We start from the raw sequence: 27,466 nt of genomic DNA, 5'->3' as shown, positions 1-27,466 counted from the left end.
TCCAGGTTATAGGTTTATCACAGGGGACTTAACCAGCTTTGCCCTGGGGCCACTTTTGCAAAATGACAGGAGGTAAAGGGCAAGTTAATAAAAGAAACATTGATAATATTTAACAGTATGCACAATAAATTAATTGCCTGTTTGAACCTTTCGACACTTGCTGTCGGCAGGGGTGTTACTACGGTCTGAGGACATCTGGGGCTGAGCCCAGACCTCTGCCAGATCGTTTTTGAACAGGCTCTATTTTGATGCTTTATATGCACTCCAGCACCTTACATTCTTAGTACAAAAAGAAATTCCTGGTCTGAATCAATTTATTTTCATTATAAATAGGAAACTGGTGGGTGGGCCAGATTTAGCTTACGGACCATACAGTAAGTTGAGAATCACTGCTTTATCAGAACTGAAAAGTTTCCAGTAACTACAGCTGTCAGATAAATGTAGTGTCATAAAAAGTTAGGCTGCAATATTTACAATATATTTCTGAAAAACAATGCAAATGTGATAAATAGAATTAAAAGGCTTAATAATATAACAAAGTTTTTTTACAAGCTCGTTTTGTTGTTGAAGCCACTTGTTATGGTCTTCTGTCACTCTTCTGGAATGGGGGGGGGGGGGGGGGTGTTATTAGAAGTTTAATTCCAATGGTAAATTAAAAAGAATTACGTAGAAATAAAGACTTCATGAACTGCAAGGCAAAATCGTTAAAAAAAAACGTAAAGCAATGCTTTTGGTGGATTGTATGAGTGCAAAACAGTGTATTACTTCATTCCTCAGCATGTTTGAAGTTTTGATAGACTTTAAGTGCATGGTCAAAAACTGACCAAGAGTCAAGTCAGCACCTTCGTTGTTTGCTCCAGGTTTTGGTCATTTTTATGCCAATGTTTTATTTCTCAGAAGAACTTTTCTTCAGTGCCTATACAACTTTTTGTAACCCACATTTGTCAGTGCCAGTTTAGCTGAACTGGTTTCAGTGGCAGCTGTTTACTGGACTGCCTGTGTTTGCGTCACAGCCCTGAGGCTTTCTACGTCAACTTGTATGAATTGGTGAGTGCTTGGTTTCCTGTATGAATACTTAATGCAAACCACGTGGTGTGAAAGCAGACTGCAGCTTCTTTTGTTCAAATCAATCAAACCGGAGACGGCCAGAGAGCTGCTGAATCAGGAAATCACCGGTACGTTTATTTATTCTTAGCTTTATGAAATTACCAATAACATTTTTTTCGAAACCACGCAAATTGCACGGACGCTAAACGTATAATGTTTCTCGTTAAGAAAATTTGGAAAAAGTTTTAGTTATCGCATCGTTTCTTGAAACGTTAGTTTTCATGTCTTTATTTAGAGTGCATGTTAGCTTACAGTAACGTTAGCGAGGTAACGTTAGCTTAATAAACCCTATCAGTCAGCTTGTTTGCAAATCTCATACAAGTTTAGTTCACTCTGTGCCTCTGACAATTCGCTATTTTTGTATAACATGCAAACTTTGCCGAGCTCGTTTGTGTAGCGGCTAACTATAAAACTTCACATGTTCTGCGTTAGCACGTCAGCTAGCTTGCTTCCCAACCATTATGTGAACAAAGAACGGCAGTGGTTAGCTGCTTAGCCTAATGAAGCTAGCAGCTAACGCTAGCTAGGAGGCAGACACCGGTACATGAATTAGTTCGCAGTTGGTTTTCGTTTGGTGACGATACTTTTCGCTTGCTATTGATGAGACAGCTCCTGAAGAAGACAATTTAAGAAAAAAGGCCATCATTTTAATTTTAGTGATTGGCACTAACGTTAGACAGTAGAGGCGACCGGGGCTACTCGAATTATTAATTGTAAACTTTCTTATTATAACGTTAGTCACACAGCGTTCTATTGTCGGTAACGTTAGCAGTTGAAATGTGTGTGAGAGTGTGTGGGGGGTTACAGGGAGTAAAGTCTGAAATGTTTTCTCGATTAAGTTTTCAAAGTTAATTTAACAAAAAGCACAAGTGTGAAAATTATACCTTCAGTAATGGCCATCTTTTCACAACTTGCACATGAGTTTTAATAGTTGGTGACTGAATTATTTGACATGTTTCATGTGGAAAATAAACAGCATGTTGGCTAATGAGACAGTGCTGTGGTTTATTTCTTCACTCTATCACTGTGTTCTAGTCTTCGAATGGGACGATTTCGTAGTTACTTTAAATACTTTGCAGACATGCTGTCCTACTTCAAAGATTCTCAAATTATGTTTGTGTTACATTATATATATATATATATATATATATATATATATATATATATATATAATCTTTCATTTGCCTTGTTCTGAAAGGGATAGTTCAGATTTTTTTGAGGTGGGGTTGTAGGGGATACTTATCCGTAGTTTATTACATACAGTAATTTTTTTTGTCGGCTCGCCACCAGTTTTGAGAAACAGGCTGGAGTCTGACACAGAAGCTGAGCAATGTCCTAAACCAAACCTATTTTAAGCCACATAAAAAAGGCTCGCCTAAAAAAATCAATGTTTTAACTGTATGCTGTATTAAGAGTATTGTAACTGTGTTACTTTTTGGTCACACAACCAGTTCCAAAAGGAAAGCTGTTGACGGCTTCAGTTTCCATCTCTGCTCTCATCAAAGCCACCGGCTCCATTGACAAAAACAATAATTTTAGCTTGCTGAAGACGGGAAGTACTGGTCTACCTCTGCTTTGACCAGTGAGTTAGTTTGTGTTATTGTGTGACTTTGGTGTATTTGAACTAACCCCTTTAAATGGCAAAGTCATGCAATAACACAAACAAAACAACTGTGTTAGGCAGATGTTGACCAGCAATGTTAAATCACTGTTTTTCTCAAAGTCTGGCTTTGATAAGGGTGGTACAACGGTATCATTTTCCACTGGAAATCACTCTTTGACAATAAGGTAAGACAGTGAAAATACTCTAAATATAGTGTATGTTAAAATATTTAGTTGGAACTTTTTAAGTGGCTAAAATTTGTTTTGTTGCTGACCCCTCCACAGCAGTAGCTTTCATGTCAAACTCCAGCCTGCTGCTCCAAACTGGGGGCGTGCTGACTGACATCCACTGTATGTAATATACTGACTATGGACAAGTACACCACACAACACCACTGTGTTGAACTATCCCTTAATATTTTTCTTTGCTGTGATCCTGTATTTCCCAGGTAGATTCGAGTTAAAGTACAGTTACAGTCTGAATAACACACCATTGTTACTCTCTGTATAAACTGACCACTGCCTCTTTCCCACAAACAGCTCTGATTGAAAAATGCCACGCAAGAAGGTGACAGATGTCTCAGGGAATGGTGGGATGAAAAAAAAGAGGACCAGTGGCAAAAGGAAAGAGAGGGACTTCAGCAGTGATGATGAGTTTGACTACGAACAGGAGAACAACAAGAAACCTGGCAAGCCTGCTGCCAAGTCTGGTCTCCAGCCTGTCACTGTGGCAGATGACGTCAAAGAGAAAATAGTGGGTTTGATGCACTGTCTGAAAACTAACCAATTGGTTATTTTAAGAAAATTGCCAGAATTATATTTGTAATTTAAAATGCTTCTTTGTTTCAATGGGGAATTAAAAGAACTGACAAACATTAAATTCTCACAAGTAGTTCATGATTTTTTTGAAAGAATAAGAAGTCACACTATGGAAAAAGTAACTCCTAAAAATGACTTTCAGCCAGCAACTCAGTCATTTACTCTTTTTCAACATTATCTGCACATGTATTACTTATTTACTTTTGTTTTCCCCATCACGTAGACAGTATGAACTTGACATGGAATTTAGTTTTCTTCAACATCTTCTGTCTGCTTTCTGATTAGTGAGAATATTCTCTGCAGGAAGAGTTTTCATTTACACTTAGTGTCTTCCAAAAGCCTTCTTATGTCTACAGTGTCTGCAATGATGGATTCTTTATATGATTGCAGAAGGATTGTTACCTTATGTATATTGACAATTAAAAAAAAATCGATATAGTTCATCAGTAACTGGTTTAACGTTCAGAAAAATGTCTTCAAACCTTGTAATCAAGATGACACAAAATGTTATTTCCCAAATGCCAGGAAGTTCCTTCAAATCACAGGTGCTGTGATCCAGCTACAGTTAGGGTGATATTGCCCTAAAATTGTATCATGATATTTTATGACAAATATGAGAAATTAGTATATATATTAGATATATATATATATATATATATATATATATATATATATATATATATGAACATAGAATTGCAACAAAATAAGTGATATACTTTAACATGTTAACATAAGTTTGCCTTCAAATATTCAGTAAAAAACAAATCTCTTATTTCTTTAGTCTGTAAATAACAGTGACTCAGAGTGAGATTAAGATTCTGTATACAATATTAATAGTACAACAAAATAAAATCTACCACAAATTACATATTTAAACAGTTCCCAAATATAAAAAATGTACACTGGGATCTATCTATATCTATGTCAAAATGTGATTTCCTTCTCTTTTAGTAAAATCCTGAATGACTGAGTTGTTTTGTTTCCACCTGGACCTTTATGCTCTGCCATTTCTCCTCTAATCATCACACTGTAAACCTGTGACAGGCTGTTATGCCACCATAATCATTGCACATTCACATATATGTAGTTTTCTGTCGAGTCGTGAGCGTCACATAGGTTTATGATAAAAATCACTTGATGGCACGGACTCCCGTGTGTGCACGAGGAGAGGGAGAGATGCTGTGCTGCTGCCGGCGGAGTTGCAGAATGAGTTCCCCTATGCAGGGCGGTAAGTCGCTAAAAGGGTCTGAGAAGTCCGGGGCTGTTCATGAAACATGCAGGACGCCCAGGCCTAGTGACGCCACAGTTTACTCCGCACTACTGAAGCGGCTTCTCTTTTTGAAATCACCATGGAGTTTGTAATCATTTTGCTTTCAGCCATGCTTTTTGTTGCTGTGGGTAACAGTATGACATCAATATGTCAATAAAATGAAATATCTTGAATATCACAATGTGAACTTTTCATATGTTAAAATTATACCAGTATTACTGTGAATGAGATGATATGGCACATCCCGAGTTGAAGTGATTTATTTTCTGAGTTTAGGCAACAACATATGTTTTTTTTTCTCTGTTACTGACCTCATTGTGTCCTTCCTACAGAAACTTGAGGGCTCAAAGGTAAAAGGTCAACTGCTCATCTTTGGAGCAACCAACTGGGATTTGATTGGAAGAAAGGAGGTGCCCAAACAACAAGGTAGAATATTTTTATAGCTTCATTGGGTCTACTGTTGGATGGATACCTGTGGCTGATAACTGAAGCATCTCTTATTTGATTACCATACTGTATTACTGCATGGACTTTAACAATAAGTGATCATTGTCTATCATAAGTGTAATTTGAACTTGCTGCTATTATTTCTAAATGCAAGGGAAGAAAGGTGTTAGCAGTATAGAGATGTATAGTGAGAGAAATACCTTTACTAAAGCAAGTGCAGCCGTCACCTTTTAAACAGATCAACTTGTTGACAAGTTTTGCAGGGCCTTACACACAGTTACAATTTCTTGGCAAATAACATTCGGTGCTGTTATTGTGTGCAGCTTCCTGGAATTTTGCTGTCACCGTGAGGTTGTCACATTTGGTACCATTGTCCTCACGCAGAAACCAAAACCCAAACCTGTGCTCAATGACCCTATCTGGCAACCCACGCTGTAGCCTTGGATGCTGTACAGAGGCAAAGGGAGGATGGCTCCTAATTTTTCCATTTCCATTGGTATGCAGAAACAAGATATGTGTTACAAGGAGCTTTGGAGGTGTTGGTGGTGTATTTTTGAATTTAAGACAGAGACAGGCTAACTGTTTCCCCGCTGCTTCCAGCCTGAATGCTAAGCTCAGCTAACCACATCCTGACTCCTGCTCTGTATTGACCACAGACATGATGTTAATATCTCACTATCAGAAAGAAAGAGTGTATTTTCCTGAATATGAAAGGGTTGCTTTAATGAAACTTGTAGCAGGACAACTTGCACTGAACATCTTGTTAATCACAACCAGTCACTGACCATCAGTACGTTTACATGGACAGTTTAATTCTACTTTTAATCGGAATGAACGGCCATTCCGATTAAAAGTGGTCATGTAAACGGTCATTCCGATTGAAAAACAGTCATTCCGATTGAAAAATGGTCATTCTGATTGAAAATTAAATCCGATTAAAGGGGGTGGTTTATTCCGTTTGTCATTCCGATGAAAGCGTTTTGTGTGCATGTATACACTCATTCCTCTTTGAGTTCATTCCGGTCTTTCTGCGCATGCTCTTTTCCTTGCCCTTCTGGTGCGATGACGTATATAGCGCGCATAGCAACGGACTGCATAGCAACGGGCTGAGCTAGAGCAGTCGGACTCGTTGCACTCACCAGTTTCCATTCACCACAGCACGGTCTTCTGCCTCCCTTCTCCTGCTCAACAGATGAAGCATTAGCAGAACAAGGTTGTTGTCATACTGCTGCTTTAAGAATATAAGCAAAACACACCCGAAAAAGGCAGTAATAACGGCGTCGTCAAGCATCTTGTTATCCGGAGCGAGGACCACAGTGTTTTCTTCCGGTAAACGTAAACACGTAACATCCGCCCCGCCCCCTATCCAATCAAAATCCTTCCCTGCCCCAAACGTTGCGCAAACCTGAATAAAGGCGATTGAACTGATCTCCCATGTAAACCCTCATTCGGAATTAATATTTCCAATGTAAACTACCTGGAAACACTTTAATTCTGAATGATTTCATTCAGATTCATTTCATTCCGAATGAGAAGCCATCATGTAACCGTAGCCCATGTTGTGTTGTTACATTCCCCACGCGTTCCTGTAAATGAGTCTTGAATTGTTTGCTCAATAGTTGTAGACAGATTTGTCTAACAGACTAATACATTGTGACACAGTGTATAGTTGATATAAGACACCATGTGAGGGTTCTGATTTGACATGTGGACTCTACTCTCTACCTGACCCCTCACTGTGGTGTGCAGCTGAGATATAGGCAGTTGTACAGCCAGACAGAATCAATAAAGGGTTTCCAGTGTGTCTGCAGTAGAGAATGAAATGACTAAGGATGACCACATGTTAGGTGTACATGTGTCTCTTTGTTTGGGGCTCTGCCACATATGGGTTAAAGCCAGTGAGATTCCATTAATTGATTGTGACAGTAATGTCTATTCATATGTATGCATGTTCTGTGCTGCCTCCCTGCAGCAGGCGCTCTGATGCCTGGGGCGAGCTGTGCACTGCCTTGTTCCATCCTTGCCTCTCCACTCTGGTACACGCTGATAAATTTGCTTTGTTGAGACTGAAGGGGGGTAGGGGTGTCAGCAGGAGCAGCTGCAGAGACAAAGACCATCTCTACATGGTCTTTGTGGGCAAGATGCGCCCACCAGAGCACCAATAACACATTCAAAATTCTTTTGTAGTGCACTTACATATACAAAGGTTTAGTTGGGTATTTTTAGCAGTTTTGTGGAAATTTAGCAGTAGTAAATCTTAAATTGAACCACCTTCACCAAAAGTGAATGGAGACTGTATCTTTGTTGTGATATATATATATATATATATATATATATATATATATATATATATATATATATATATACATATATATATATATATATATTTTTTTTTTTTTTCATTTTTATCTGTGAGTGATCTAGCTTGGTTCAAGTAACCAACAGATTTGACAATGACACTCATCATAGTGCTATTGAAATAAAGAATAAAGAGTTCAGATAAAGTTTTTATGATACCCTTTAGAAAGTGAAACACATTTTATATTTTAAAAAATATATATTTAAAGGGTAACTTTGGTATTTTTCATTTTCATGTTGCAGTGTCAGTGTTCATTTCATTTTACATAAAAGTTTTGAAATAAGTTAATAATAAGGAAAACATAGAACTTGGGTTGGGAACCAGAGGGTCGCCTGTTCAAGTCCCTGACTGGACCAAATATGGAGCGTGGACTGGTAGCTGGAGAGGTGCCAGTTCACCTCCTGGGCTCTGCCAAGGCAAAGAGCATGGATACCAAGAGCCGAAGCTCAATAGAACGCCCCATAACAACAGATTCGCCCATGGTTACGTCCTACCGCCGCCATTTTGGACTGTCAGCAGACCATAGCAGACCCGCTTGCATACAAAAACACACAGACAAACTGAAGTATATCGCTATTAATTATGCTTACAATGCTACTCACCTCGTGATAGCTTGGTCACAGCTGCTTTTTCACGTTTTTGTAAAGCAAAATATAGACTTTAAAAAAAAAAAAAAAAAAAACGAAGAAAAATGGCCTAGATGGCATCTCTACATATTACATTAACTTAATTACTCCTTCAAAATCACCCCATAAGCCAGTCTACAAAAAAAAAATCTATTTTAACTAGAAACACATTAATGGCGACATCACATAGTCAGGAATAAAGATTTATTTACGGTTTGTACAGTTAGGGAACAGTAATAATAATAATAATAATAATATAGGCTATTTTAATATGATATATTTTGTTATGTTGTTTTATATATATATATATATTCAGTACAGGCCAAAAGTTTGGACACACCTTCTCATTCAATGCGTTTTCTTTATTTTCATGACTATTTACATTGTAGATTCTCACTGAAGGCATCAAAACTATGAATGAACACATGTGGAGTTATGTACTTAACAAAAAAAGGTGAAATAACTGAAAACATGTTTTATATTCTAGTTTCTTCAAAATAGCCACCCTTTGCTCTGATTACTGCTTTGCACACTCTTGGCATTCTCTCCATGAGCTTCAAGAGGTCGTCACCTGAAATGGTTTTCCAACAGTCTTGAAGGAGTTCCCAGAGGTGTTTAGCACTTGTTGGCCCCTTTGCCTTCACTCTGCGGTCCAGCTCACCCCAAACCATCTCGATTGGGTTCAGGTCCGGTGACTGTGGAGGCCAGGTCATCTGCCGCAGCACTCCATCACTCTCCTTCTTGGTCAAATAGCCCTTACACAGCCTGGAGGTGTGTTTGGGGTCATTGTCCTGTTGAAAAATAAATGATCGTCCAACTAAACGCAAACAGGATGGGATGGCATGTCGCTGCAGGATGCTGTGGTAGCCATGCTGGTTCAGTGTGCCTTCAATTTTGAATAAATCCCCAACAGTGTCACCAGCAAAACACCCCCCACACCATCACACCTCCTCCTCCATGCTTCACAGTGGGAACCAGGCATGTGGAATCCATCCGTTCACCTTTTCTGCGTCTCACAAAGACACGGCGGTTGGAACCAAAGATCTCAAATTTGGACTCATTAGACCAAAGCACAGATTTCCACTGGTCTAATGTCCATTCCTTGTGTTTCTTGGCCCAAACAAATCTCTTCTGCTTGTTGCCTCTCCTTAGCAGTGGTTTCCTAGCAGCTATTTGACCATGAAGGCCTGATTCGCGCAGTCTCCTCTTAACAGTTGTTCTAGAGATGGGTCTGCTGCTAGAACTCTGTGTGGTATTCATCTGGTCTCTGATCTGAGCTGCTGTTAACTTGCGATTTCTGAGGCTGGTGACTCGGATGAACTTATTCTGAGAAGCAGAGGTGACTCTTGGTCTTCCTTTCCTGGGTCGGTCCTCATGTGTGCCAGTTTCGTTGTAGCACTTGATGGTTTTTGCGACTCCACTTGGGGACACATTTAAAGTTTTTGCAATTTTCCGGACTGACTGACCTTCATTTCTTAAAGTAATGATGGCCACTCGTTTTTCTTTAGTTAGCTGATTGGTTCTTGCCATAATATGAATTTTAACAGTTGTCCAATAGGGCTGTGGGCTGTGTATTAACCTGACTTCTGCACAACACAACTGATGGTCCCAACCCCATTGATAAAGCAAGAAATTCCACTAATTAACCCTGATAAGGCACACCTGTGAAGTGGAAACCATTTCAGGTGACTACCTCTTGAAGCTCATGGAGAGAATGCCAAGAGTGTGCAAAGCAGTAATCAGAGCAAAGGGTGGCTATTTTGAAGAAACTAGAATATAAAACATGTTTTCAGTTATTTCACCTTTTTTGTTAAGTACATAACTCCACATGTGTTCATTCATAGTTTTGATGCCTTCAGTGAGAATCTACAATGTAAATAGTCATGAAAATAAAGAAAACGCATTGAATGAGAAGGTGTGTCCAAACTTTTGGCCTGTACTGTATATAGGATGCAAATTGGTGGTACTCATTTTCCCGAGTGACTACATTGCAGCCCGTGACACTGCTGCTGGCTGCAGCGGTCTCTCAATATAGGACCAATTTCAAAAATTGTTGTTCCCATTAGTCATTTAGATGTAAAAATGCCGAAATTACTTTTTAAAGGACAAGTCAGATGAGTGGTTTTTATGAGGCTGAGGTTATTTTTGCAGATGCATTTATTATAAGGTATTCATGTTGTACTCTTCCTTCTTATACAGTAGTGAAGGAACAAAAGAGGGGGGAAACAATAACATGGGACAGGTGTTGACAGGTGGTGTATAAATAAAATGATACCATTGGGTTTTGATGTGTGGTCTTGGTGTGTTTTCAGCTGCTTTCCGCAACCTGGGCCAAAATCTATGGGGTCCTCACCGCTATGGCTGCCTGAATGATATTCAGGTTAGCTGTGTGGTGTCAGGTCCCTGTGCTGCACACAGTCTTCTCGTGACCACTGAGGGCAAGCTGTGGAGCTGGGGTAAGTAACATGCTTTCCTCTGGTGCAAATGATTTTCCAGCTAAAAACATTGTATAAGCCACACACCCAACAGTTATGAGTTTATACCCAGCAAATACTGCTCGCATCATTGACTCTAAGTACAGTTGCCTGCAAAAGTTTGGGCACCTCTGGTCAAAATGTCTTGGATTGTGAATAAGTTGAAGATGAACTGATCTCCAAAAGGCACAAAGGTGAAGATGGAACATGCTTTTCAGCATTTCAATCAGGATTACTGTATTATTTTTGTTTTGTACAATTTTAGATTGGAAATAAGGAAAGGAGCACCATGCAAAAGTTTTGGCACCCCAATACATTTGAGTTCTCAGACAACTTTTACCAGGGTCTCAGACCTTAATTAGCTTGTTAGGGCTCTGGCTTGTTCACAATCATCATTAGGAAAGGTAGAAAGATTCTGCAGACTCTGGAGTGGTGATGCACTGTTCTACTGTGCAGCAACACCTGTACAAATATGACCTTCATGGAAGAGTCATCAGAAGAAAATCTTCCCTGTGTCCACACCACAGAAGAAGTTTGCAAAGAAGCATCTAAACAAGCCTGATGCTTTTTGAAAACAAATCTTGTGGACTAGTGAAGTTAAAATGGAACTCTTTGGACCAAATGAGCAAAGGTATGTTTGGAGAGAAAAAGGGTGCAGAATTTCATAAAACAAACACCTATCCAACTGTTAAACACCAGGGTGGATTGACCATGCTTTGGGCTTGTGTTGCAGCCAGTGGCACAGGGAACATTTCACAGGTAGAGGGAACAAGAGATTCAGTTAAATTCCAGCAAATTCTGGAAGCAAACATCACACCATCGGTAAAAAAGCTGACAAAGAGAGAATGGCTTCTTGAACAGGACAGTGATTCTAAACACACCTCAAAAGCCACAATGGACTACCTCAAGAGGCGCATGCTGAAGGTTTTGACATGGCCCTCACAGCCTCCCGACCTAATACCAACACCATTAAACATCATGTGGATAGACCTCAAAAGAGCAGTGCATGTAAGATGGCCCAAGAATCTCACAGAGCTAGAAGCCTTCTGCAGGAAGAATGGGTGAAAATCCCCCAAACAAGAACTGAAAGACTCTTAGCTGGTTTCAGAAAGCATTTAGAAGCTTTGATACTTGCCAAGGGGTGCGCTACTAAGTACTGACCATGCAGGCTGACCAAATATTTGCTTCAGGCCCTTTTCCTTTTTGTTATTTTGAAACAGGAAAAGATTGGAATTAAAAAGTAATCTTGCCTAAAATATTAAAGAAATGTGTCATTTTTAATGACATGCCTTTTGGAAATCAGGTCATCTTTTACTTGCTTAACTATTAATCGCAAAATTTTGACCAGGGTTGCCCCAAACTTATGCATGCAACTGTAAATAGAAATCTGTTGAGGTTTGTGTCCCAGTGTTTGAGTCTGGAGTGGAAAGGGTTATCTGTCCATCACTGAGTTCTTGGTTTTCTGGCCTCTGTAGGTCGTAATGACAAAGGTCAGCTGGGTCACGGGGACACCAAGCGTCTGGAGGCTCCCAAGTTAATTGAGGCGCTGGCAGATCATGTGATTGTTGCTGCGGCCTGTGGACGCAATCACACCCTGGCACTCACAGGTAGGCTGAGCCATGATGTGCATTATCATCCGGGGTTTCTTTGTTTTCATTCCAGCCAAACACTACAGCAGCCGTTTTCAGTGATTTAATTTCTTTTGATTGGTCATGTGTTGTTGTCATTGATTGGAATGAGAACCAGCATACCCTGGTGTTAATAATAATTAATTAAACACAAAATTTGTTTGATTTATTTATCCAGTTTTCATTTCTCTGCATATTTTAAGTGTGCTGTAGACAACAGTAGACAGAATGTGAGGGTTGGTATATGCTGCTCTGTTTGCTGATGTCATTCTTTGTCCACAGAGGATGGCACTGCATACTCTTTTGGTGAGAACAAGCTAGGCCAGCTTGGCCAAGGCAACCAGACTGATGCAGTCCTCAGCCCAGCACCAGTAAGACATTAGCGTCACACTCAACACACACTGTAGAGCCAGGGAACAGATGCAGACCTGCCAACCTGTACGCATTTTGCGTACCAGGCACGCATTTTGACATCAAAGTACGCTGGTACGATTTGATGCTCTAAAAGTACGCATATCACTCGATCGCGCATTTCGCCGGTTTCAGTGTATTTGTCTATGCAAGATGTCACTCAAGTTGATACCCGGTGAATATAGGTGCGTAGGCGGAACGAAAAGATTTCGGCCAATCAGATTGCTGCATATTGCCCCCTGCCCTCCCATTCACGGCTGACCAAGAAAGATGCGCTTGATACAGTTCCATCCAGTTAGACAGTGCACTGTCGCCCTCACCGTCAAGATAGATGAACCCTCTTCGCCCACACCTCTGGGTAGTCCTCAGTGATGACTCTATCAATTCAGACAACGCTGACAGGTAAAATGACGTAAGAAATGCAAAAATTGAGAGCTTTGAGAGCTTCTGTCTGTAAGCAGTTAGCTTCTGTCTGTAAACAGTTAACTTTAGCTTGTGTGTATTAGAGCTAGCTTCTATCTTAGCAGTTAGCTTCTGTCTGTAAACAGTTAGCTTCTGTCTGTAAGCAGTTAACTACAGTCTCATAGCAGTTAGCTTCTGTCTGTTAGCAGTTAGCTCTTATTAGCTCCTCACCGTCAGCTCAGACCGGAGTTACCGTGTGTTCAGTCCGGTAGACGGTAGCACCTTCTCACGCCCGTTTAAGAAATCTCACTCCACCACCGAGTCCTTTTTTATTTATTTTTTTACGCCCTCTAGTGTGTTCACTCGTGTGTGTGTGTGTGTGTGTGTGTGTGTGTGTGTGTGTGTGTGCGGGCACGTGTGTGCCATGTAGGGACAGAAATGACACGCGGTCTGTAAATAAGATAAATAACATAAGGCTATTTAGTTTGTTTAATAAAAGGACAAGGTATAGACCTGTTCTATAGGAAAGGTTACCTAAAGTGACTTCTTTGTGATCTGGCACTATATAGAAAATAAAATTAAATAAAATTAACTTGACCTTCAAGGGGGGGCAGGGCGGGGTGCCCCCCTAATAAAATGGTAGGGCAAACACTGAAGTAAATAGTGTCAAAGTCGCCTGTCGTCGATACATTGCTGGTGAGAATTGTACCAAGGTAAGCAAATTGCAGACAAATTTACATTCAACTGTGTTATGAAACCATGTGCCCTGCCTGAATAACTATAACACACTTATGATAAAAAGACGTTTTGTTTGATGAGTCTGCTGAATTTCTATAAGAAAAAAACAAGGCAATAAGAAAAGAGTAGTTCTAATAGGTGTCGTACTACACAAGAACATGATGAGGAATGCTAATGTAATGCACTTGTCTATGATCTATTATCTATTTCTGTATGAAATTGCATGAAAATAGGATTTTGCCATGTGATGTTTCAAAATTTTCTCGGGGGAGAACCCCCCGAATCCCACTTGAAATCTTTCTTTTTGTCACAACAGGACATATTACTGTATTTTTAAGCAGATGATCAATGCTACCATCAGATTGATGAAATTGACCTTGATCTGTGCCATAAAACAAATATTGGGTGTCTATGGACGTATGTGGGGCTTAGGCCTATAGATATGAATATGTAAACGTACGCTCGTTTCTTCTGTTTGCCACATGTGCATATTGACTTTTATGGTAAAAAAAACAAAACAAAAAAGTGCCGCCGTGTCCGCATATGTTCATGACCACGCACAAGTGTCTGGTAAGGTGGTACTCATAACCTTTCTTCAAGGTTGGCAGGTCTGCAGATGGGCTTATACAGGCACATTCTGTAATATGTGATCCATATTTCAGCTGACTGTGTGGTGATGTAAAGGTCAAAGATCTGTCCAAATAATATGACAGTTAAGATATAAATATGCCAAGGGCTACAATATTCAGATGAATACAGAATGCATTAGTGGATGAACTGCTGAGAATGAGAAGTAACTGTCAGTCTGAGTTGTAGTATAATATGCGGTCATCTGCTGTGTAAGAACTCCACTGGAGGCATTATCAAGTTAATGTTAAGCCCAGTTCAGACCAAAGGTTAGCAAAGAAATGAGTTGAAAAAAATCAACTACTTGCAGTGCACTGATCTAAAAACTTGCCAGTTCACACCCATGCAACTAAACTAAGCACTAAAAGTAAGGAAATTTGTTTGGTAGATTATTTCTATGTTGTAACAATGCTTCTTGGCAATAAATCTTATACTCTTGGAAAGCCTGTTTATTTACCTTTTAAATGGAGCCACATTTGTAAGGAAGATGCATTTGTGGGGTGAGCAGCAGAGCTGAGTATGTGGGTTGTACCCATGAAAAATTTGCCAAATCTTCTCTGCCAGTGCCAAACAGCTTTTTTTGCTGTTGACTCTTGTTTGGTTGATTGGATGATTGAAGTCTGAAGAAACAAGACCTATTGTCAATTTAACAATTTAATCATTTAACAAACAGGAGCCTCAGTAGCGTGTGGAAGAACCATTCACAGCCACAACAGCCTGGCACCTCCTCCTCATGCTGGTCACCAGCCTGGTCACACTCTGCTGTGGGATTACATCCCATTCTTCAACTAGCATTTGTCACAAGTCAGCCAACGTGGTTGTGTTGGTCACTCTGGCACGAACAGCATGGGGTTGAGGTCAGGACTGCTGGCAGGCCATTCCATCCTCTCCACTCCCAAATTCTGGAGGTAGTCTCTGATAAACCCCGCTCTGTGGGGGCGAGCGTTGTCATCTTGGAGGATAGAGGTTGGTCCCAGACAGTGGAGATATGGGATTGCCACTGGTTGCAGAATTTCATCTCGATATCTCTCTGCATTGAGATTGCCTCCAATGATGACAAGCCTCGTTTTTCCAGTATTTCTCACACTGTCAAAAATAATCAGTTAGGAAATAGCTCACTACAAGGTGTGACCTTACGAATTTAACAGCATTCTCACTAGTGTCGTGGTGACGTCACTTCTTTCTCAGTCAAATAGTTTTTCAGTAGTGAAGTTAATTAATTGACCGAGTAGCGCGGTAGCGTTCATAAAACTTACAAACTTGTTTTCCCCAGGAAAAACTCTGAAATGCAGCAAGTCTTTTCTTGTGGAAGTCTGGATAAAAGTAAGGATAGTAAAACTGAGGATAAGTGATGTGACTGCCGCCAGCGCCACACCTAGGCATGAGACGACAGAGTTGCCCCTTGTCCCATATTGAAAAATAAAATGTACTGTCCCTTACCGATTCAGTACAGGATGCAGTTTGTCCTGTATTTCTGTGGAAAGAGTTTAACGAGACATATTGGAGAAATATTAAATCAAGAGAATGTCACATAATGGCAGGTCTGTCACTTAGTGTCATTGTTGCCATAATTACGGAGACTCCGCTCAGGACCACTGTTAGCCCGCTCACTGACCCGCTGGCTGCTTGATAAAGTTATCTGAGGGTCCCTTTACGCCTGGATATTAAACTTATGGAGCTTATGGATTCATAAAGCCTCACGTGCACTTACATCTCAGTCATTGTGGAGCTGGGCACACATACATGAGATTTGTTTACTCTCACACAGTGAGACACAAATTGATGCAGAAACACCCTTCAATCAGTTTGCATATCGATATCAGTGCCCAGTCCACCACTCATTAGATCTGTCAGTTAAAAATACGACTAGAGAAGAAGTGCAGTTTTACAGACTGTCTCGCACCAATGTGGTTCTCTGACAGAACAGCTGTCATTAAGCGCGACCATTACACACGGCTGTGGCTGTTGATAGCGACCATGCCACTAATTCATCACATGTAGCCCTACCTGCAAACCATCATGGCAGTGATATTTCAAATTTCATTATAACACGTCAGACAGATTATTGATGATTAATTTATGGCTCTACAGCGGAAGTAACATAAGCAGGTTGTCTAACAGAAATAAACATTTATGAGAAACTCAGTGCGCTGTATAGTTGTACTATAAAAGCAAATAATTTGCCTCGAGGCTTTTAAGTAATCAAATTATTCGAGTTACTCGAGGAATCGTTTCAGCCCTTACCTGATTGTCGGCAGTTGGGGGTACCAGAAGCTCAAAACAAGAGTCAATAGCAACAGCAAAAAAAGCTGTTTGGCATTGGCAGAGAAGATTTGGCAAATTTTTCATGGGCGCAACCCACATACTCAGCTCTGCTGCTCATCCCACAAATGCATCTTCCTTACAAATATGGCACCATTTAAAAGGGAAGTAAACAGGCTTTCCAACAGTATAAGATTTATTGCAAAGAAGCATTGTTACAACAAAGATATAATCTAACAAATACAAATTTCCTTACTTTTATCCATGAAAAACCTGCCAAATCTTCTCTGCCAATACTTTTTTGTCTTCTATTGGGTTGATATTTTATGAGAGCCCAACTGTGGCAATAGTTGTAACAACAGGAGCAACAGCCATTGCCTTAGTGTTAGTGGGCGCTCACTATGTGTGGCTTTGTCTAGATGTGTGTTGCGCACTAATTTGCATTTTGTAGGATAGTGAGGGCATGAACTGCTCTGCCCTACTCTGCCTCACTCCTTACCCTGACACTCTTACCTTAACACTAACCAATCTCACTCCTTTTGCATAAACCTAACTAACCTGAACCAACAAAGTCAACAAGTACTAATCGATAAGAGGGAGAGTAGGGTGGGCCATGCCTTTGCTATCTCAGGAAACGTTGATTTGTGTGTTGGGCACTGAAACAGTTAGGGTTTTGATACAGCAGTGGTGGTTACTGTTGGCTACAGCTGTGGTTTTTGCTAGGCCTACAACTGTGGCTGTAGCTAAAGCCATTGCAATGCCTGTAGTTCATCTTTTCTTTACAGAGCCTGAGGTAGTGCCACTGACAAATAGCATTGTAAATTCTGAAACTTTTTGATCCTGCTGAACCTGTATCAGATATGACAGAAGTGTTCTTATACTTCTCAGGAGTGTGGGAATAGATTTACAGCAACTCTTAGGACAACATAGCCATGTCAGTTCAATAACCCTGCATGTAGTTACATGCCATGATACACCCATGATTAACTAATGCGTAACACCTCTGTAATAAGAGCCACAGCCATAACCAGAGCTACAATCACAGTCGTACTCACAGCAATAGCAACTCCAAAGCTACACCCATACCAGCCTGTAACAATCACAACCATGCCAGAAGCCAGCAGAGAGAACTGTATGGATCAGAGAGAATGCAGAAAGTTATCTTGAGGTAACTCAAAAGTAGACTAGATGTTCATGTGCCTTCTTAATAATCTTCCTTCTCTCTTGCTCCCTCTAGATTTCCTACAATGGCCAGCCCCTGGTGAAGGTGGCTTGTGGTGCTGAATTCAGCATGGTGGTCGACTGCAAAGGAAACCTATACTCCTTCGGTTGCCCAGAGTACGGACAGCTTGGTATGCTCAAAACACACCTGCTGTTAAGTGGGGTTGTATGAAGTACTTATCTATAGTCACTGTTTAACCTACAGTAGATGTCAGTCAGCACACCTCCAGTTTGGACAAGCTGGCTGGAGTCTGACATGGAAGCTAAGCAATGTGCTGCTGTGGACGGGGGGCAGCAGCAAAACATAACCACCTTTAAAAAAAATCAATATCAGTTTAAGTGTGCACTATATTTGGGTTATTTTTACCGCTTCACCTTAGCATTAGACAGCCTGTCCTGATGGGAATGCCGCTAATGGCTTCCGTTCCCCATCTATGGACATATTCTCTATTCACTCAGGTCCACTTAAACTGATAATGATTTTATTAGATAGTGAAGATACGTTTTTGCTGCAGCCCCTGTCCACAGCAGTTCATTGCTTAGCTTTTGTGACAGTTTCCTGCCTGCTTCTCTAATCTGGGGGTGTGCTGACGGTTATGTACTATAGGTAATACTGACTATGGATAAGTACCTCATACAATCCCTCTTCAAAACATCCAAACAATCCCTTTAACGTGACAGCTTTGTTTAAAGTGTGTTTAAATAAGTCTGTTGTAAAACAGTGGGAGAATGTTGGTACTGCTGTGTCAGCAGTATTGCTTATAGCTGATGGAGGCCAATGTGGGAAGTTGACAGCAGTTTTACAAAGATTGTATCACAGATATATAGGTATCATCACCTCCTTATTGAAGCCATTGGCAGAAGAGAAATGTCAAAGATATGTGTGAGATAATTTAGAAACAGTGTCTCCATTTCATAGTTTGTCCACCAGAGAGAATTGTCAAGTTTATTTTCACACCATTTTTTTATGTGAAGTATTTAAAATATTGGCCTTCATGACAAAATTTTAAAACTCAAAAAAATAGTGCTGAATGGGTTATTCTGTATTATATCATGGAAATAATTGTATAATAATGACTTCGTCATCTCTTTGATCGCAGGTCACAATAGTGATGGGAAGTTCATAGCTCGTGCCCAGCGCATTGAGTTTGATTGTGAACTCATTCCTCGCCGTGTCGCCATTTTCATTGAGAAGTCCAAGGATGGCCAAATCATGCCTGTGCCCAATGTGGTGGTGCGAGATGTGGCCTGTGGGGCTAACCACACGGTGAGGAAGTAAACTTAATAGTTTGATTAGAAGCAGATCACATTATATGGTAGTCATTCCATAGATGGCCAGTGATGGGTCAAACAGAGTTGACAAACTAATACCATTCTCCTCTACACTGAGCATTAAAACTAGTGTGTGGGCTTGCAGCTGGTGCTGGACTCTCAGAAGCGAGTGTTCAGTTGGGGTTTTGGTGGTTACGGGCGTCTGGGTCACACGGAGCAGAAGGACGAGATGGTTCCCCGACTGGTCAAACTGTTTGACTTTCCTGGACGCGGTGCCAGTCAGATCTATACAGGCTACCAGTGCTCCTTTGCTGTCAGTGAAATGGGTAAGAAGAGAGCACATCACAGTGCAAAAAGATTTCTGGACACAGGCTAACTCAAATAGGCCCAGTGATATTGTTTAACTTTATAATAATCAGATTTACAGAAGATTTAAGTGACTGCTGATTTTCAGCCAAAGGCTTCAAATACTGTTTACTAAATGTGAAGTCAGGTCAAAGTAAGTCTATGATAAATGATGCTGTTTGTGTGCTGCAGTGCTTGTAGAAGTGTTGTATTTGCAGGTGTGCTGTTTTTCTGGGGCGTGACAAATACCTCCAGAGACTCAACCATGTACCCCAAAGCTGTGCAGGATCTGTGTGGCTGGAAGATCCGCAGTTTGGCATGCGGGTGAGTGCCGACATTACTTGTTTGTTCCTCTCTCTGTGACATGGTGAGTGTTTCTCCTTCTGTGCAGAGGACATTTTATTGTCTTTCCTTAAAGATCCCTGAAATACAAGGTCAAATGTCTGACCCTCGGAGTTTCTGAAGCTTTAAACAAAGTACATCATTCATGGGTGGTTCAGACGACACTGTTAGACAATCTGGAAAGCTGTTTGTTTGAAACATACTGACATGGTTCACACACATAGTCTTCTCTCTAGGTACTGGCAGACATTGTAATATGTATACAAGCTGATTGTGCCCTCATCAGTACAAAGTGTGTAATGGGCAAAGAGAATTGTTTTTAAAGGTATAATATGTAACTTTTCTGCATTAAAATGTCAAAAAACAACTAAACCAGTGTTATACAATATTTTGTTGAGTTTTGTACTTAAGTATCCCAAACTTTTCCAACAATGTTTAAACTCAAGTATACGGTCCGTGTCATTTGGTCGCTGTTGCCTTGTCAGTGGCATCATATCCTCTTTGCGCATGTGTCTGGGTCGTGGCTGTTTACCAGAGGCTGTCATAAATTGACTTTTACCTAGTTTTAAGCCACATTTTTACAATACACCTTTTAGATCTTGGTAATTTTTTATGGCTTTTTTTGCCTTTATTAGATAGGACAAGTTGAATGTTAAAAGCGGAGAGAGGGGACAGCATGCAGCAAAGGGCTTCAGGTCAGAATCAAACCCAAAGCTGTTGCGGCAAGGACATAGCCTTTGCACATGGCGCCCGCTCTACCAGGTGAGCTACTGGGCGCCCCAGATATTGGCCATTTTTAACTATATATTTTAACTGGGTGAAGGATTTTAGTCATCAGTTGTCTGTATCTGAAAGGGGGACTAATGTTTTTTTTTCAACCTGGGCCCTATTTTCCAATCTACTTTTGTCTAAATGAGTGATAGGATGTTCAATATTTGACACTTCCCCAGTACAAAGCTAGGGCTGACCTGTCTGAAGCCTGTGAGCGTGCGCTATATTAAATAATAGGGCACTCAGACAACATCAAACAACGTCAAAATACGTCCACTAAAAGTGCATTTTTTTCACACAGATAGGCTCAGATTGTTAGTATAATTATCCGACAACATAACGGAAAGGAGAAATGAACGTCTGTGTTTACCTTTAGCTGGATTCGGACATGTTCCTCTGCCTGTTGCTGCTCCCTCTCTTTCCTCGTCCGCTCTTCAGTTTCAGTGAGCTCCGCATCCGTGTACTCCGTGTTAAAATAAATACAGGCGGTCATCAAATTCAAATGGCTCATCCAGATCCAGTTGGTCAAAATCGGGTAAAAATTCGGACATGTTTGTTGTGGCAAGTCAAAACACTCACTCAACAAGATTTGAGTTGTTGCAGAAAGTTACTGCTGGAGTAATCTCTCAAGACAGATTTTGCAATCTACATTGTAGAGGAAAGGAAGAAAATTTTTATTTTTATTTTTTTATTCATTTTTTTTTTTTTTTTTTTTCCCCCCGATGGATTTCCAGATTGCCGCTGGAGTGACCTTACCAAACGCGAGGAGGTACTCTCTTTGGAGTAGTCATGACTGAATTTTTACCTGATTTTGACCAACTGGATCTGGATGAGCCATTTGAATTTGATGACCACCCGTATTTATTTGAACACGTACATGGACGTACACGGACGCAGAGCTCATTGAAATTGAAGCACGGACGAGGAAAGAGAGGGAGCAGCAACAGGCAGAGGAACATGTCCGAATCCAGCTAAAGGTAAACACAGACGTTCATTTCTCCTTTCCGTTATGTTGTCAGATAATTATACTAACAATCCGAGCCTATCTGTGTGAAAAAAATGCACTTTTAGTGGGCGTATTTTGACATTGTTTGACGTTGTCTGAGTGCCCTATTATTTAATATAGCACGTTACGTAGACAAAGATGAACAGCATCATTTTTAACCTGAGACTTCTGTGTTTTTACCAGTTTTTAATCACTGGGTCTGTTTGTTTTGGCAAGGCAGAGATCTCTGCGGATAAAACCTCTTGAACACTGAAGTAATTTTAACCAGAAGAAACTAAACGCAATGGCATTGCGCCTTCTTTTGTTATTGTTTTGATTGAGACTCATAGCTTCAGAAAATTACATACTAGTACTTTAAGTGCTTATGGGGCTGGCTAGTGATTACTAATTTTCCCATCCCCATTTGTAATTCTACATTGATGTGCAGTAGTGTTTTTTCTCTATGCAGAGTTTGACTGAGTGTGTTTGAATTTAACAGGAAGAGCAGCACCATTATTGCTGCAGATGAGAGTACGATCGGCTGGGGCCCCTCGCCCACATTTGGAGAGCTGGTGAGACCTGAGGCCTCAGCCATGGCTGCCTCATACAGGACACACTGTTGTTCATACAACAACAATGGAATGCTGTCAACAGATACTGAATAGTGGCTGTGGTGATGACGTTTTTGTCATTTGTCCTTCAGGGATATGGAGACAACAAACCCAAATCCTCCACCACTGCTCAGGAGGTCAAGACCCTGGATGGTGTCTATGTTGAGCAGGTAAATGGACATATCTATCAAAGGGTCTGATCAGCCACTAATGAGTGAAACCATTACATCATACATTAGGGGTGTAACAGTAAATGTATTCGTATCAAACTGTTTGATACAAGTCATTCGGTTGGGTGCGCATTACAGTAAGTTTGGGTAATCTATCCTATTACACTTGGAATATCACATGTACAGCCTAACCTGTGTTTAATATAATGTTCTCATGCCACTGTGCTCAACAAGGCAGCCCACAGGACGGAACAGGCAACATGCTGTCTGCCCCTCCCACCCCGAGACCATAACATCCTCGTCCAGTGAGACACACTGGGAGGCAGCTACGCTTAGCTAGCTTATTGCACAATGGTTCATCACAGGTCTGGTGTTTGGAGCCATTTTGGTTTCACTGTGAATTATAAGGGTGTTAAGTGTGAGAGAGTGGTAGATAAATGGACCTGCATTTGTATAGCGCCTTCCTAGTCATCTGACCACTCAGAGTGCGCTTGAGGCTGGAAGAGGATCAAACCGCTGCTCTTCTGATTGGTGGACGACCCACTCCACCTCTGAGCCACAGCCACCCTACACGCACACTGAGCCAAAGAATGAGCAGCTGCACAGCTACAGACTTCCCTTAGCAGCTAACCCAGTAGCAAAGTAACATGCACAACCCTCAAGTCAAAACACCAGTCGCTGCACAGGGACAGTCTTTTTAGCAGCCAAGTCAGCCGCACAAACCTCGCCTAGACCAGGGAAAGAGCAGCTGTGTGACCAGACCTCTCGCTAACAGTCGCTAATGTTGGCACGAAGCACACACCCACAGCGGTGAGCACTAACTGCTGGCAGGCTGGGTAGCTAATTTGGCCAGAAAGACTAAAAGGTTTGTTAGTAACTGCTGTTTAGCTTGTGTTTATAAGACTGTGGCATTTAACAGAGATGTTTATTCATGTATTTATTAGACTGAAAGAGCTCAGAGAGCTCTTACTCAGACTTTAATGAGCCTATTTCAGCCAGACAGTAATTCCTGCTTTGTACCAAAAAAAACAAAAGCTCAAATTATTTTTGTTTTCATACATTTAAAATTTGACACAGAACAACCATTGCTCGATCCAGCTTAGTTTTGGCAAGGTGCTGGAAACATCAGTGTGTCCAAACTGGTAGAAAAGATTTCTGCACACTTAACATCCATGCAGTGTTTGACTTCATTGTTGAGCTTTCGTTCTATTAGGCCTTCATCAGAGTGCACATGAGGCAACAATGGACAGGCAGGTAAAAGTAACCAGTCTCAGTGTAATCATTGGCAGTATGCAACACAACCCTGGTGGCAGAAGCTCCACCTCCTGGGTGTTGTAGTTTTTTGTAAGTACTGAATGGCAAACTGTAGGCATACAAATGGAAGCCATTCTTGTCTTGTCATACAATACTAGAATATAAAAAAACACATTACCTGGAACATAGTGAACACAGGAAAACCTATACAATCATAAAGCGCCTTACAACAGCATCAGAATACTTTCATCGCATATAACATCACATCACATTTAAAATGGTAAAAATCAAGGAAATAACTGGTATTTCTGCTGTCTCAAAAAGGTAACGGACTGTGACAACACTGTATCGGATCAAACCAAACTGTGAATTTTGTCCATACTCCTCATTTTCAAATGCTTTTTGCCTTTCAGCCACAGTATGGGTTGGAAATGAGGGAAAGAATAATGAGGAAAAGTCAGGGTGTTGCTTTCAGCATCACAAATGTCAGTACAAACTCTGCCAAATGGTGTTGAGATATTTCACTGTGATCACACAAGTATTGCTGCATGAATGATCCCTACTTTCATCCAGCTACTCCAATGTCATTTTCCTGTGTGCAGTCTTTATCCTGCACATGCTTATGTGTAAAAATCTGACCGCTGAATTGGCGTCTGTATAAACTGACACTAGATGCTGACACTGTCATGTTTCACCTGTTTGTTGTGTTTTTTGCTTCTGGAATGTTAAGTTCAGTGTAACAAAGCAAAGACAGCATAATGGCAGATCATCTTAATGGTAGTATTGCCAAATCTCTTAACAGTGGTTATTGATTTCACTCAGAAAGGTCTGTGTGTATGTCATTTGTCATGGTGTTTCAGATGCTTTGTCAGAGGTGAACGTTGAACAGTATAATGTGCTGGTCCTGTGGAAAGCTTACCCAGCAACGTGTTGTTTTTGCAGGTGGTGATGGGCTACTCTCACTCTCTGGTTATTGCCAGACAGGACACTGAGCAGGAACAAGAGAGACTGAAAAAGCTGCCTGAGTACAACCCCCGAACAATCTGATTTGGCCTCCAACATCAACACCTCAACCTTTTTCACCGGAGCAGAGACCAGCAATGCTCAGCAGGAACACCTGGCCTGTTTAGTCACTGCTGGTGTATTAGCAGGATGGTTGAGTTCAGGAGGGAGGCGCTCACATGGCCAACATCTCAACTACCAGCACACTGGCTCTACACCAATTTGGACACTGAAATCAGAGACTGGAGACGGACAGATTCTCTGGATGGTCCAGGTCTCCCAATGAATGGTCAAGATATCACTTCCCACCTTGAGTGAACCTGCAACAGTTTGCTCCATGCACTTCACACCTAGTAGAGTCGTGCCTCCCAAAACCCCTTTTCCAATTTGTACTACAGCCAAACATTAATGTCTTGTTCTGTTGTTGTTTTCTTTGTTGCAGTATATGAAATGTTTGTCACATTTACGGGTGCTACAACAGGACCCTCAGTCTTTTCCTACTGAGGGCTTTTCAAAGACCAATACTCCATTCCTGTGCCTTTTTCTACGTGTATGTTCAGGATATGGAAGTGTTCAGAGGATCAGTCGATCCCTCTGATTTAGTGTATATGGCAGCATGAGCAGTTGAGTGTGCAGCTGCCAGAGATTACAATCAGGATTTGGTATGTGATATTCTGAGTTAGTGCACTCCACTCAATGGTTACATTCCTTTTGTTATCTTGTTCAGTGTTTGCATCAAGGATGCACACCTCAGTCCTTTTTAGACCACAGTGTCTGCTAGATCTTGTCTTTGCTAATTTGAGTAATATTAGCTATTCTAACGCTTAAAGCGGTTTCACAAGCAGGTCAGAACTTTTAGAACCGATAATGCACTGTTTTGAAATACATCAAGGTCTGCTGGAAATGAAGGCATGTCCTTGATTTAAAACAGCAGAGGTATTTTCCTCCTACCTGTACTGCATTCTTTTTTATGGTGAAATTTCTCTGGGTTACTTTGGTTTTTTTTCATTGAAATGGTTAAATAAAGATCCATGTGAACTGATATGTTCTCTTTATTTCTGTACCATTTCCCTTAGTCCTGTATCCTGGTGAAACCATCCTAATCTCGCGAGCTCATTTATTTTGCTCCGCAGATCAGTCTGACCATGGTAGACTGAGGCCGTTTAGTGGCATAGATACATATACGTAGATGCCGCATTCAACGGTGCTCCTCATTGGAGCGATACGTCAACGCGGCCGCCATCTTGCCCAGGTGGAGCCGCGCTGCCTAATGCATGTATGTCTATGGCAGGAGATTAGTTATGATTAAAATCATCATTACTCGCTGAATTCTCAACCGATTTTCATGCAGTTTGGTTTGTTACAATTGTCAGACATGTAGTTATGATACAGGATACTTGGTTAAATGAAAAATGCAGCTTTTCATACCAAAATATTTGATCTTATGTAGATAAAGTAACAGTAATAGTTCTACAACACATTTAAACTAAACTTTCCCCATGTAATAAATATTCCTTTTTCTTACTAGATGTACAATGCCCACCATGATGTCATTTAATTATTAATTTTGATTATAAATGTTTATTCACATTTCACACAATGTGCAAAAAAATAGTGTATCAGCAGGTTTGTGCTGAGCTGCAGTGTAGATTCTGATTAACAAATGTTGGTTTTGTACAAGTGAAAATAAATGACTTAGAGCTGCATATTTACACAAAATTTTGCTTTAATCTCATATGTATAACACCACAGTGCTCATGGGAGCCTGGACACATAACTGTTTACATTATTAGGTCATATTTACAAAAAATACAGTGTACAGTAGCTAGTATTATTTTTAGGAGTCTGCCCAGTCCTGTCGAAGTCCTCAGGTGTGAAGTGACAGCTGCAGATGACTGAGGAGTCACTCGGGACAAAGTCCTTTCTCCTCACTGCTGCTACCCATGCCCGTCTCCTATCTGTGTTTTTTGGGAAACTACACACAAAACAAGTGTCAGAAAAACGCAGTTCCACATAATTAGTAGTTACAATTCAGGCCACAGGTTAACTACTAACGTTATGCTGCGTTATGTCACGTTGGTGCCATGAAACAGATAGTTGACAATTTGGAATAACACATACACCGACATAGCTGTTTGACAAAGCATCATAATTTTATAAGTAATATTATATAAATGTTAACCTTTTTTCTTTAAGTTGTGTGACATAGCGTTAGCTTAATTTGGCATTAGGACCAGAACAGGACAGTTGCTTTACTTGATTAGCTTAAAAGAAGGATCACTTTTTGAGATTTATATCTCGTTAAACATGTTCGTAACAGTAAAATATTGTAAAACAACTTCTTACCTGTGGAATGTTATTCCCTTCTGCTTGGTTTTAACACTTCTTTCGTTCGTACACCCAAATGCAGAGCAAAAATGTGGCATTTTTGCCGCGTCTGACATGGGTCTGAACCGGTCAGAGCACCTAGGCAAGATGGCGGCGGTATTGACGCATCCCACAAGCCAGGGTGCGGCATCTATGTATATATATCTATGGTTTATTGGCCGTTTTGGTAAGCATCCGGAACCAGGGCGAGAGAGACAGGATCCAGAATTCGATGGATGCGCCTTTCCGTCAAAATAAAAGCACCAAGCTAATAAAAATGCGGTGAAACTTTTTAATTTAAAGAATATAATTTACAAGAAAAGCCCCAAGCCATTAAGTTAACCTTTTTCTTTT

General features: G+C 40.7%; 1 protein-coding gene across 3 annotated transcripts; it reads left to right on the top strand.

Annotated features, from left to right (window-relative positions):
• Positions 1 to 1,040: 1,040 nt before the first annotated feature.
• On the top strand, positions 1,041 to 25,787 carry rcc2 (regulator of chromosome condensation 2). 3 transcript variants are annotated; one of them, XR_007449672.1, is made up of 13 exons: positions 1,041 to 1,175; positions 3,250 to 3,463; positions 5,131 to 5,224; positions 10,543 to 10,686; positions 12,180 to 12,311; positions 12,615 to 12,703; positions 18,010 to 18,124; positions 19,094 to 19,260; positions 19,411 to 19,591; positions 19,829 to 19,934; positions 21,458 to 21,700; positions 22,208 to 22,280; positions 22,412 to 22,450. XR_007449672.1 is itself a non-coding variant. In XM_049581698.1 (13 exons), the coding sequence occupies exons 2-13, from the start codon at positions 3,263 to 3,265 to the stop codon at positions 24,788 to 24,790; spliced, it is 1,485 nt and encodes a 494-aa protein (XP_049437655.1). In that variant the 5' UTR covers positions 1,041 to 1,175; positions 3,250 to 3,262; the 3' UTR covers positions 24,791 to 25,787. The 3 variants fall into 3 exon arrangements, 2 of the variants coding, with proteins under 2 accessions (XP_049437655.1, XP_049437656.1); XM_049581698.1 differs by lacking the exon at positions 21,458 to 21,700 and adding an exon at positions 24,686 to 25,787 and having other exon boundaries at positions 22,412 to 22,489; XM_049581699.1 differs by lacking the exons at positions 1,041 to 1,175; positions 21,458 to 21,700 and adding exons at positions 3,010 to 3,060; positions 24,686 to 25,787 and having other exon boundaries at positions 22,412 to 22,489.
• Positions 25,788 to 27,466: the final 1,679 nt, after the last annotated feature.

This window comes from Epinephelus fuscoguttatus, linkage group LG7, assembly GCF_011397635.1.
Source record: "Epinephelus fuscoguttatus linkage group LG7, E.fuscoguttatus.final_Chr_v1".
NCBI lineage: Eukaryota > Metazoa > Chordata > Actinopteri > Perciformes > Serranidae > Epinephelus > Epinephelus fuscoguttatus.
This window is presented reverse-complemented; position numbering and strand designations above follow the sequence as displayed.

Excerpts from the sequence above, each read along its gene's own strand:
- rcc2 (XM_049581698.1), top strand. The coding sequence starts at position 3,263 with ATGCCACGCAAGAAGGTGACAGATGTCTCAGGGAATGGTGGGATGAAA. Across the intron at positions 5,225-10,542 it reads GGAGGTGCCCAAACAACAAG|CTGCTTTCCGCAACCTGGGC; the intron begins GTAGAATATTTT and ends GTGTGTTTTCAG. Across the intron at positions 19,935-22,207 it reads ATCCGCAGTTTGGCATGCGG|GAAGAGCAGCACCATTATTG; the intron begins GTGAGTGCCGAC and ends TGAATTTAACAG.